General features: G+C 38.2%; 2 protein-coding genes across 2 annotated transcripts; both read right to left on the bottom strand.

Annotated features, from left to right (window-relative positions):
• Positions 1–3,616: 3,616 nt before the first annotated feature.
• LOC147762972 (alpha-1,6-mannosyl-glycoprotein 4-beta-N-acetylglucosaminyltransferase-like) lies at positions 3,617–7,895 on the bottom strand. Its single transcript, XM_087008394.1, has 4 exons — positions 7,764–7,895; positions 6,498–6,544; positions 5,095–5,188; positions 3,617–4,676 (listed from the first exon to the last, which is right to left on the bottom strand). Exons 1-4 carry the CDS (start codon positions 7,882–7,884, stop codon positions 3,901–3,903), a joined length of 1,038 nt encoding a protein of 345 aa, XP_086864520.1. The 5' UTR covers positions 7,885–7,895; the 3' UTR covers positions 3,617–3,900.
• A 162-nt stretch (positions 7,896–8,057) lies between these two features.
• LOC106164659 (alpha-1,6-mannosyl-glycoprotein 4-beta-N-acetylglucosaminyltransferase-like) lies at positions 8,058–12,334 on the bottom strand. The gene is made up of 4 exons (XM_024076702.2): positions 12,146–12,334; positions 11,817–11,863; positions 10,650–10,743; positions 8,058–10,380 (listed from the first exon to the last, which is right to left on the bottom strand). Exons 1-4 carry the CDS (start codon positions 12,276–12,278, stop codon positions 9,620–9,622), a joined length of 1,035 nt encoding a protein of 344 aa, XP_023932470.2. The 5' UTR covers positions 12,279–12,334; the 3' UTR covers positions 8,058–9,619.
• Between the last annotated feature and the right edge of the window lie 418 nt (positions 12,335–12,752).

Raw genomic sequence — 12,752 nt, forward strand, 5'->3', positions numbered from 1 at the left:
CCACGCTCGGCAGTAAGTCTGATTGGTTGGAAAACGATTGTCGTAAACTCACTAGATGATTTAAAAACCGGGAGCTTAAACTTAAAAACAACATAAAACGACCTCAGTATGCCATACTAGTCTACCAGAAAGCACCAGCCAATTAAAATCCCGACCCCCCCCCCCCCCGATACCCTCTACCAGGGTTGCAGCTGTTTTATACTGTTGACATGTGTCACAGTACAGAGATTAGTCATCTATTTAACCAGAGACATAATATCTGTTAATATCTAGTGAAAAATCAATCTGTGGCCCTGGTAGAGGGTTCCCCGCGACCTGCGGGACATTTAGCGAATCCTAGTGGGGATTTAATAACGATTTTACAGCATGATTCCACGGGTGGACGGAGAATTTTACAAAATTTATCGCAAGCCAAAAAAAAAAAGGCTCTGGCAGTTAGCGGGGGAATTACTAACTAACTTTGAACCGGCAGTATAGTGGGCACCGAAAAGGACAGGGTTCGTACGCGCGGTTTACTACACCTTTGCTCATCCTGTTACTTTTGGACAGATGAAAGCAATTAAATCTGCAGTCGCGCAGATGGCATATATTATACCCGCTCTGTAGGGAACTACTATTCCTCAGTTAACTTAAATCTGAATGAAATAACAAGCTATTCAGTTGGGGCTGTTTTTATCTGTCACTAAAGAGCAAGTGATTAAATTTAGAGCTGTCTTAATTGTTTTCGGGGGGGGGGACTTACCAGTAGGCCTACATAGTTAAGTGGCAATTCCTTAGTTGTTATGCAAACAATTACCAGCCATGTGATCAACCTAGATATTTCATAACAGGGTCACAGTTAGAAGACTGACCACATTTAGCCATACATTATCTGGGAATATCTAGTGAAAAATCAATCAGTGGACCTGGTGGAGAGTATCCTTTGCTGTCATTTGCAGATATCTTTTCAAAGAAGAAACTAGGCCTGAACTTAAGTATTTTAATTGCTTTATCATCCACACGATATGGACATTGACTTACTAGTAGGCCTACATGCTGATGGTACATGTTTATACTACAAACACTAAAAATATGAATTCAAAACTTTTTTAATTATAAAGATCGAACATATCTACAGAACGCCGGGGCATAGTACCGGGGGTTTAACAAGAAAGAAATCCCCGGGGAAATACAGACTTGAAACTATGCATGGCTGGTTAATTCCCCGCCCTGTTACGGGGGTCGGGGCGGGGTTAAAATTGATTGATGAATAAAACAGAAATGTTCAAAATCGATTAAAGCATTAAACATGAATGCCGATAAATCCCCTTGTATGCTCCCATAGAGTCAGTAAAAAAAGAGCTTGTGAAACAAAAGTAACCCTCAGGCGCCTTAAAAAAAGCTTTATGGAATGATGCCATGCCATTGGACCGGCATTTTTGCATTGACCCCGAGGTTTGTAGTAATACAAATACACTAACACCCGGATGTTGACCTTAAGAGGTCAACCGAGGTCTTTGTTCCTTGATGGGGAAAGTGAAGACTGCCACCGATTCTAACATTCAGGCTTCTATTGATTTATTTTTAGAAGGAATTTAATTTATATCGTGGTACATGTATAAGTGTCAGAAGTCCTCTGTATTTTTTTTAATCAAGCTGACTGCCGAGCGTGCTCTCTCCTCATTTCAAATTCGCTCACCTGAGGTATAGGCTTATCATTTTAAGCATTTTGTGCGTGTCAGGGCTTGCACGCCAAATATTGTAGCCGTGCAGACAACCGTAACCGTAATGAACTGACATCGAAAACAATAGGAAAAGGCGGGGCTAGTTTTTTTTATAAAAATGTAGGAATACTAACATTCAGGCCCCTATTGATTATTATTAGAAGGGATTTCATTTACATCGTGGTACATTTATAAGTGTCAAAAGTCCACAATTTTTTATAAGAGTAAATTTTAAAATCTCTTGTCCACGTGTGCGAACTTTCCCCATCCCGGGGCAAATCCGCATACCCTGGGGGGCAAGTTCGTACACAATGTACTTTTATCCATTTCTATACATTTTACTTGATAAAAACATAGACTTACAACAGTATTACAAAACTCTAAAGAACATTTTCTATCTTTAGTTTGTCATTTAACAACAGATTATCTACCTCTGATTATTCTGAGAGGTTTTAATTTAATAAGTAGGCCTAGTTACATTAAAGAATGAAAGCGTCGTTTTCTCGTCTCCTTCAAAGATACAGTTATGACATACGCTCCCACGGGGCGAACTTGCCTCGTAAAAAAGGGGCAGACTTGTCTAAGCATGGCTTGTCACTTTTTCTGATTGTTAAGACCTTGTAAAATATGCAGTGTTATGCTTAAAGATGCATACAAAGTCTTTTTTTGCCACAAAAACCGACCAAATGCCAGCATATAGTTTCAAGTAGTATAACTAAGAGAATTACCAAAAGGCATTGTTTAATTTTACCCAAAAATGATGTTTGAACGATTTTTTCTGCTAGCATTCTATGCTGTATGTCAATGGGGCAGAAAAGTAGGTCACGAAAGTAGGTTAAATTTCTGACCAAAAAATTAAACAGAGGAGCAGTCTAAAGCTTTTTATGGCTGATTGAGTGATCTATTCAGTTTATCCCTTGGCATGTCAAATTTATTTGTGTCGTATGAAACTAGTAGAAGTGGTTTACTTACTGGGAATCCACGCTCCACCGATGCTCAGTTCGAATGTACCTTTAAGACTTATGTAAATGTAATGATTGATTAGTCTAAGTTTAAAGCGTAAGACCTTGTGTAACCCAGATTAAGTATTGAATGAAATAGGTCACTGCTTGAACCCATGCATTTGCAGATAAAGGTTCAGTTTCGTTGGCCAATGCATCATAAGAATTGACATGTTTTTCCGTACGCGTTATATTCAGTACGGGTGTTTGAAATTAAATACCGATATCCTGTGCCTTTATCCTGTGAGTTTTGTGGAGGGGGAGTCAAATATTCATGGGGGGAGTCAGATTTTCATGTTACACCGGTCCCTTGCTCGCTTTACCTCCACCTGGGTGAGTATACACTGTGTATGGAACATGCGGAAAAATCTTTTTTTTTTCTCAAAATGGGAAGTTTCGCAAAGCTAGCGCAAGCTATCAGGTATGTAATAATGATAGATTTAAACTGATATCTGCATATAAGGTGACCAAGGTGACCGATTACTCATAAACTAAGATCTAATATACCGTTTATTAGATCTTAGTCATAAATAATAATTTTTCCAGGTCTTGAATCTTTCACAGGCAGATTTCTATTTTATTCTATATACATTCTAGACATTGTATGAACAAAGCTCCACACAAATGTAAAACCCAAAATGCATCACATATCTTATATACACATGCTCCCATGTGGAAGTAAAATTATCAAGGGACGGGCCTCAGAGGCCCGGTTTCCAGGAAATGGGACTAACTTTTGGAAAAGTTAATTTCTACATATGGTGTAAATTATTTCAAAACTAATTATTTATCCACTGATGAAGTATAAGTTGCTTGAGGATTACATGAAAGGAACAGGCTCAAAACTTCATGCGAACGAAGAGAGAGCAAAAGATACATGGGTCCGGGCCTGCGAGGCCCCTGAAAGGTGGATGAGGGTTAAAACTGTTATTTACTAAACATCATTCTTCTACTGTTTTGATGCAAAGATGAATATTTACTCGAGAGTAAACACAAGATCACGACAAAAAATATGAGCGTAATTCTGCAATATTGGCATAATGATAATGACAGCAAGATTCTAGTCAAAATTAACAAAATTAACTCATGTGATCCCCCACGTTGAAAGCTCCCTTCTATGTTAAAGCCCAATAAATTCAAATACTAATGCCATGCCCACTACGACAAATTTAGAACCACGTACCTTAAGGAGAATTTCAACGAGGGATTTTAATTTTCACTTTTCCTTTTGTACTTATTGCCTGATTATTTTTAACGTCTTTGAAGTAAATGTCAAGAAATATTTTAGGTCCCTTCCTCGACTTTTCTTCCGAAGAAGACCATTCACCCAGATGCTGGAATAATGACTGCTTGTGGTAGATATGTTCCTTCTGAGTCATTGACATTAGGAAATGGAGAATAAGCCAATCACAAGGCTGCTCGTCATAAAATAAAAGCAAAAACCTCGCAAGTTTCTCCAAGTCTTTGGACTTAAACAATTTCCCTATGAATCCAAGAACTGAAAATTCTAAGCATACCCATGGCTCCTTATCATTTGCTAAAATAAAGTCACGTATGTCTTTGAAGAATCCAAGGGCGGGAATCACATCATCTTCAATCTGAATATAGTATTCTGAAATATTTTTTCCGTACAGAAACATAAAAGCATAATCAACATTCTGTTTTGACCGCCATTTTACTTTCTCTGGCGAATCATTATAATTCCTTTTCAAATTTTCTAATGGGGGGTAGTTGTTTTCCGGGACTTGCAACACTAGAATAAATCCACTTTTGATGTAGTCATCAAATTTGGCGCTTAAAATTTTCAAGACATTTTCATTGTATTTTGTATCAAAATTTGCCAGGAATACCAATAAAACAATGTTCTCTTGCTCGCTTGGAGACGTCCTGTTTATTATGTAAGTAATCGTCTGCAACAGATACACGGCTCCCATTGGTCGTTTGACAGACGGGATGCCAATGGTAAGAAAACCTGAAAATCAGTTCATGTTATATATTTTACAATCTCATGGTGACAAAGGCACATGAAAGCAATTTTTCAATTTAACTAAATTGTCATAGTATAGAAGTCACGTAATCAGTTATCCTTTTAAATAACGTAGTTTCTTTCCTTTGAAATATTTGATTCAAACTATAAAAATCAGCATTGACTTCAACTGTAAAACTTAATGCAAGGGTTTGAAACATTACGAGTAAACAGTGAAGGTGTTGTCTCGTTTTATTCAAGGCGTTTGGCATTTGTATTTAATATCTAATATAGGCCTATATAGTTAGATATTAAATACAAATGCCAAACGTCTAAGAAAGATGGAGAAAGAAACACACACACAGAGAACAGGCCGAATGAAGGGAAAATAAGTAAGAAAGAGATAAAGCGTAGCATTTTGTACCTTTCTTTTGTCGGTGGTTACCATAAACAGACACATTTCTGAGTTCCACAATTTCCAATTGAGAATGCGTAGGTTGGCTTGGACCCCTTCTTGTCTGAAAAGAAATCTCTTAATTTGTTTAAACCATGCATACTGGAAATGTCATAAAAATTTGAAAAAGAAATCAGTATTTTTATGGCACTGCATTTAAAACACTTTCCTAATTTTCAGTGCTTATTTGATTTTCTGATTTTTATTCCTACTCCTTGCTCACTACTAGGCTATTCCTAGGCGCCTTCGAGTCTCCATCGGCATCAAAGACGGCTTCGGAACCATGTTCGCTACCCATTGCGCCACTGACGGTGACACAGTGATGGCTGCATTACCTGGTGTATTTACCTGGACCCTTTGTCTTGAAATTAAAATATTTCAAATACACGCTAATAAAAGAAAAAGGTGAAGCTCTAACGCTGGTAACGAACCTAATACCATGAGGTTTAAATTCTGATGACGCCAAGGTTACCCCTGTGCCATCGACGATGGTACTACGAATAATCCGTAGAATAGTACCTTTTCCTGTACCTACTATCCCCTCGTAAGTAAAATCAACATTATGTGGAACTGCATTGCCAACTACCTGAGTGACTAATTAAAACATTATTTACATAGATGTTTTTGTCTGAATCAGTGGTTAACGGGAACATGGAGTTAGACAACAGACCCAGGTACGTTCGATAAATCGTGTGAGGACCAGGGTTTTACATCAGAACAATGTAAACGACTGGAGTCCTTCTTTAAAAAAACATGAATAATTTCCCCAGGCTTAAGTCACAGAGATACCCTTCATGCCGGTAAGCCCCCGCCACCCTGAGGGAGCAAGGAGATAATTTGTAAGTAATTGACAGTCACGAGTGAATAAGGAGCGGGGATTGTTTTGTAGAGTAACTTGAGTTGATTGACATGACCTCGTCGGCCTAAACGCAGAATGTATTTTAAACGAGGGAGAAGGTCGAGATATGCATGAGGTAGAAACAGAAACGAAGGCGGCGCGGGTAACAACTGGAAAGTAGTTAAATAAATAATAAGAAATATTATAACTGAGTTGTATTTGCTGTACCTCGCTTAACAGCAAAAGATAAAGACGACTTCGCCACATACAGTATAATGACTTGCTGGGGAATGTTTTACATGTGTATATTTTACAGATTTGGGAATCCATCATATCATATCATTGATAGTAGTCGCCTTGTCTTTAAAAATCTGTTCAATCCAGTAAATATTTCATAACCCAAAATTGCTTGACATATCAGTGCACCTAAAGCTACTGGGTCGATTTATAACGCACTGGCAATTCCCCGAACGCGTATACAAATTTTTCAGAGGTTAAATTTTTAAGGATTTGACATGTTTCATAAAAATGTTACCTGATTCTTTTCTATCTGTAAATCTCCATTCAGATCTGAGGAGTAGGCTGAAATACGCAAAGGGAATGTTTCATTAGATTCACATTGTTGTTTAAGAAACCATTGTAGGCCTTATACATGTACATGTATATTATCTTATTATGGAAGCAATTACTTGATTCAAGATGTGTCACATATAGATTCATGAATTCGTGTTTTAAAGCTAATTACATATATATATATATATATATACACTGTACTTGAAGTCACGGTGGTTCCAGACAAGTTTTGTGTATTCGGTTCCTTTAAAGACTTGATTTTTCACTACTGGATCAAGACGCCAACTACATAAGGGCGGAATGGCTGCAGAAAAGTTACAGGGGTGGTATGTGACAGAAACACGTCAGAGAGACTGGGGGAAAGGTATACAGGACATTCGTAAGAACATGTTTGCTACATATGGGAAGGAAACGGCGCCAATAACAAGAAACCAAGATAAGAAAATTGAAGTGGCGGAGATGAGGATGATACGCTTTTCATTAAGGATTACACGCAAGAACAGAGTGAGAAATGAGAAGGTGAGGGAGATTCTAGGGACGACAAAACTCGGTAACAAAGCAAGGCAGTGGAGACTACACTGTAATGGGCATTTTAGACGGCGGGAAGAAAATATGTGGGACAAAAAATGCCGGTGTCAGGAATCTGAGGGTCCGTGTGACAGAAAGTCCGCCCTCCATATAGGGACCATTCAGATTGAAAAGGGTCGAGTACTAGTAAGGCTGCACCTAAATATGGCGGACCAACATGAAAGGAAGACCACTTAATCCTGTAATGGTCTCTCCACCTATTACACGCCTCCCCACGTATCGTCCCTGCAGGGGCACAGTAATTAAATCTCGGCTCAATTCAACCGGTCGAGGGACAACGCGTGGGGAGGCGTGTGAGAGTCGGAGAGACCATTACAGGATTAAGCGGTCTTCCTTTCATGTAGGTCGGCCATATTTACGGCTCTTCTCAATCTGAATGGTTCTATAATAGTTATAATGGTAAGGGTTAGTCTGACTTAAGTGGGCCAAAATCTAGGGCGAGGCTCACCTGTACAAAGTAATGGGAAGCGGACTCTCTGTCACAGGGGACTTTCCGGTACATGACACCGGTGTGGATAGGGACGTATACTCCACTGTGGCTACCCCTGAAAAGGGACAGGCTCGAAAGATAAAGAAGAAGGAGAAGAAGAAATCAAAACATTCTGCAACCAAAGTAGAGCAAAGTTCGTCACAAACTCACCCTTCTGCGCCCCATTATTCAGAACATCCCTGTAAAATGTTTTGACTAATACAAGATATGAACAGACTGCAAATAAAATTCCAACAGCAATCAAACGCTGTAATAGTATTAACCTTGCCATACATTCACGTCGGCCTTGCCAAAGACACACTTGGTACGCTATTATATACAACGACGTACGTGGATGATCGTGGTTTGTAAATTAGGATGTATAATTAACGAGGGTTAATACGCCTATGCAGGTATTCAATGTCTTAGTTATGGTGAATGAGAAACGTGCTACTCATTTATTCATACATTGTGGATTAAAAATGTTTTATTACTTACAACGTAGTAAAAAGATGTGCTAAAAAATAGCCTTATATGATACTGTGTTATCTCAAGGTTGAATTTTGCATCTCTGTGTTGAAAGTTATCACGAATTGGTCACAAGCAACCGGCACTGAAGTCAATACTGTTAAAATGTTGGAAAGTTGACAAAAATACTCATTTTGCTGTGTTCACACTGGGTTGTAATCTGCTGCGAATATGAATCAGGGGTAGCTTAAATACACATTGAAAAGATATTCCATTCTAGTGAGATAGTAAGAGAATTTTTGCCCGAATCCCATCATAGTTTTTTCAACATACGCCAATCTTTGTACATTTTTCTTTTTAAGCATATAAATGGCTATTTTCACAAAAATGACGAATAATCTGGAAAATTTACGGAGCCTGGTGACAAGATTATTGTAGTGGCCGTAGGCCTGCCCCTGCCAAACACTGCCACTATTACAGTTTCCAATTTGCGTTGTACAAAGAGTACCCCTAACTGAGTCCTCGCTGACGCTCGATCTGGAATAAATCACGTAGCGAATTTCTTGTCCCACACATAATGCGAAAGCCACGAACGCTTATACAGGTCTGGGACTAACTGGGATTCTTTTTATTTTTTTTTTACTGACACACTTAATAACCAGTTAGTTCTGTGATCTTCTGTCCGTGTCTGTTCTGCCATGGAAGTAAACTTTTTGGTCTCCAAATAATTCTTTCAACATTTAAGATCTATTTGATTTTAAGATGATTGTTTAACGTGCTGACTAGTCCTTTTACTATCTTTATACAGATATGTTAATGTGACAGTACGCAAACACGTTGAGAGAAAGTTATGCATACTTGAAAAAATTACGAGGGTTGATTGATAAGTAGTGAGCCTCGTGGGGAAGGGGTTAAGCAGGGATATCCCTTTTCAGCCCTTCTATTTCCTGACTATTTAAAGGTGTGTAGCCAAAGTTTGGTGTCATTTGGTTAGTTTATGTCGACGAGGTAGTGGAAAGCTCAGGAAAGGTGTACTGTTCCTCCAGGACAATGTCCCTGCTCACAAGTCTGTCATTGTCATGGCTGCAATCAACGAGTGTGGCTTTGAACTGATAGAACATCCACCTTATTCGCCTGATCTTGCTCCCTCTGACTATTATCTATTTCCCAAATTGAAAAAGGCCATTTCAAGTGCTCACTTTGTGTCAGATGATGACGTCATACGTGAAGTGGAGGGGTTTCTGAACGGCCAAGAGAAGGGCTTCTATAAAAGTGGCATAGAGGCTCTCAAAACTCGCTGGCAAAAGTGTATAAATACTCAAGGAGACTATGTTGAAAAATAAAGAAAAATACTTGTAAAATGTGTTCCCCTTCTATATGAGTCTCACTACTTATCAATCAACCCTCGTACTTTAGTGCCCTTTCACGTACCATGAAATACAACCTTAATTCTATCTTCTTATCTTGAAAAGTAAAAAAAAATCTTACTTAAAAATATTCTGGAAGGACGATTTTGCTCCTAATATTTACATGTATAGCTACAGAAGTGTAATTGCAAGTCACGACTTTCCCTTTAACGCTCCTTGAATGGTATTTACTTTTTTATCTTTGAAGTAAATGTCGCGCGATGTATTAGGTCCTTTCCGGGACTTTTCTTCCGAAGAAGACCAGTCACCCTGATGCTGGAATAAAGACTGCTTGTAGAAGATACGCTTTTTCTGAGTCATTGAAGTTAGGAAATGATCAATAAGCCAATCACAAGGTTGCTCGTCATAAAATAAAATCAAGTACCTTGCAAGTTTTTCCAGGTCTTTGGACTTGAACAGTTTCCCAATAAATCCCAGAATAGAAAATTCTAAACATATCCATGGCTTTTTGCTATTTGCTATGATAAAAGCACGTATGTCTTTGGCGAATCCACGGGCTGAAACCACATCGTCTTCAATCTGAATATAGTATTCTGAAATATTTCTTCCGTACAGAAACATAAAAGCATAATCAACATTCTGTTTCGATCGCCATTTTACTTTCTCTGGAGAATCATTATAATTTCTTTTCAAATCTTCTAACGGAGGGTAATTTTTTTCTGGAACTTGCATCACTAGGATAAATCCACTCTTGATGTAGCCATCAAATTTGGCGCTGATACTTTTCAAGACATTTTCATTGTAATGTGTGTCAAAATTTGCCAGGAACACCAGTAATACAATTTTCTCCCTCTCACTTGGTGACGTCATGTTTATTATGTAAGTTATCGTCTGCAACAGATACACGGCTCCCTTTGCTCGTTTGACAGACGGGATGCCAATGGTAAGAAAACCTGAAACATTCCAATTGAGAAATATAAACCAACTGTTAATGTTAGATATTTTAGCGTTCAATTTTAAAACAGGACAGTACCACAAAATGCATGTTTACACCGATAACAGAGAGAAAAGATAATATTTATTTCTGTTCATGAAAACTTTGTCTTTGCCTTAAATCGTTAAACTAAGTGTAAGGAGAAGAATATTCATGAAAAATAAAATATGTACAGTTTAGGGAGTCTGGTTTGATAGATAGATAGATAGATAGAGTAGCATTCTAGACCTTTCTTCTGCCTGTGTTTTCCAAACAAGGAAACATCCCTGAGTTCCATAGCATCCCATCGAGAAAAAACAGGATGACGCTGGTCCACGCTTGTCTGGAAAAAATAGTTTTTAAAATTTCTTCATCTTTGCAACAGTCCAAAGCCGTGTAGCGCTTAAGTCACCAAACGTAGAGCAAGTGTGACGTGAGCTTTTATTTTCAAACACGTTTTAATTTTTATTAAACAGATGTAGAAACTGACACCTTTTTCGTAAAATGTTATACAAAATCCTGCGCCTTTTCAGTAGGCGTCGCTTGATAATATCATCGGCTTAAGCTTACAGTTATATAAATTGCTGTAAGCCATTACACATCCTAATCCACGCAAGGGAAATAAATTCCGACTACTGAATTTTTATTGTTAAATTATAATAAAAATAATAAAAATTATTATTATTATTATTATTATTATTATTATTATTATCGCCATGGTTGACACGTCCCCTTTACACTGGACGGCGTCCTCTCTGCGCCCCGTAAGTAGTACGGCCCCGTTTGAGAGTGAAAAAATAATATTTTACATGCCGACATAAGGTCGATCATTGAGCATTCAGTCTGCAACCAAAGCGATGTTTGTGCCTCCTTTTTACGACCACAGCTGTGGCAGTTTCATGGTCGCACAAAGATCGCAAAAAGGACGCCGTCCAATGTAAAGGGGTTTTTATCTATCCTCCTCCGCCATTCACGACCCCCCCCCCCCCCCTCAATCCCATCCCACCCGACTCCTACATGTACGTCTATGGTGCCATCCGGATATTGCTGAGGTTGTTCAACCTCAGGTCAACCGTCTAATGAAAACAAATTTGTTCAAAAGGTCTGAAAAAGGAACATTCTGTCATATTATAATATATCTCCTCTGTCACTTAACATAAAGTTGACACTCAACAAGGTGGCGCCATATGGAAAGATGACCATCATCCGTTAAAACATAACCAAAGCGTCAGTATATTTTACGCACCATGCCTTGGGGCTTAAATTTAAGCATGGAACGCCACAGCAATGAAACTAAATCTTTTTAGGAAATCTTTGACGTGCAGGAAATACCATGAAACAAAACGGCCTCATTGCACTAAGTCAATTTTTGAAATGCCGCATACATTGTAAGCCCAGATTTTATAGAAATTTTACCTGTCTCTCTTCAATCTGTGAATCTCTTTTCAGATCTGAGTTTATGTCTGAAATAGACAAAATGAGAGTAACGTTATATTTATATTGTTCCTTATAAAACCACTGTAATCCATGATCTTACTATGAAAGCAATTTTCTGATTCAAAATATGTCGCATAAATTTATGCTAATGCACCTTTGCAACAGAAAAAATGAAGAAGTAATAAATGTTGTCGTTTAGAAATATGTCTTAAATATGTCGTCTTTTAGAGTAGCTTAAACGTTTTCATTTTTTCATTTTCGGCCACTACTTTCTACAACCAACATAGTCAAATTCAACACAAACTTACCTTTCTGCGTCCCGTATTGGAGAGAATCGCGGTAAAACAAATTGTTTTGGACTGTTACGTGTACAAGATATAAAGTAACTGCAAATAATGATCCTACAACAAATATACGATGAAGTTGTTTAAGTCGTGCCATACTTCCTCTAAGTGCCAGCGTGACTTATATGAAATGTACCCCTTAGACGTGTTATCTGTCATCTCAAAGAGGTATGGGAGTCGGACATTACCTTATCGTCGGACAGGAACTTATCGCTAATTATCTTTGATAATTATAACAATTGTACAGAGCATTAAATTTGTTCATATTCATGGACTCTCTGAACTGCTGTCCAACTACAAAATTACCATATACTTATATCACTCAATATAAAAGACACATCATAAGACGTGTGATTGATAGATCTATCCCTTCCTCGCCCGAGGCCCTCTCTTCATCTCGAGCGGCTCACTTATTTGGGCGTTCATTTGGAGAGATTGGCTACTTAAATTATAGTCTGAAAATGTGTAAGAGAGTCACCTATACGGAACATCCTTAACAGCAGGAGAACTTGTGGAGAATTCAGAAATAGAGTAAAAAGCGTTATTACTTGTAAGGACCGGTGGACCAGCC

The sequence above is a fragment of the Lingula anatina genome, chromosome 3 (assembly GCF_051362555.1).
Source record: "Lingula anatina isolate TDL-2025a chromosome 3, LinAna3.0, whole genome shotgun sequence".
Classification (NCBI taxonomy): domain Eukaryota; kingdom Metazoa; phylum Brachiopoda; class Lingulata; order Lingulida; family Lingulidae; genus Lingula; species Lingula anatina.

Bases quoted from the DNA above. Each gene is read 5' to 3' on its own strand.
- LOC106164659 (XM_024076702.2), bottom strand. From the start codon at position 12,278: ATGGCACGACTTAAACAACTTCATCGTATATTTGTTGTAGGATCATTA. The intron at 11,864-12,145 runs GTAAGTTTGTGT...TGTCTATTTCAG, and splicing joins CCAATACGGGACGCAGAAAG to ACATAAACTCAGATCTGAAA. The intron at 10,744-11,816 runs GTAAAATTTCTA...TATTTTTTCCAG, and splicing joins CACAGATTGAAGAGAGACAG to ACAAGCGTGGACCAGCGTCA.
- LOC147762972 (XM_087008394.1), bottom strand. From the start codon at position 7,884: ATGGCAAGGTTAATACTATTACAGCGTTTGATTGCTGTTGGAATTTTA. The intron at 6,545-7,763 runs GTGAGTTTGTGA...TGCGTATTTCAG, and splicing joins GAATAATGGGGCGCAGAAGG to CCTACTCCTCAGATCTGAAT. The intron at 4,677-5,094 runs GTACAAAATGCT...ACTGATTTTCAG, and splicing joins TAACCACCGACAAAAGAAAG to GTTTTCTTACCATTGGCATC.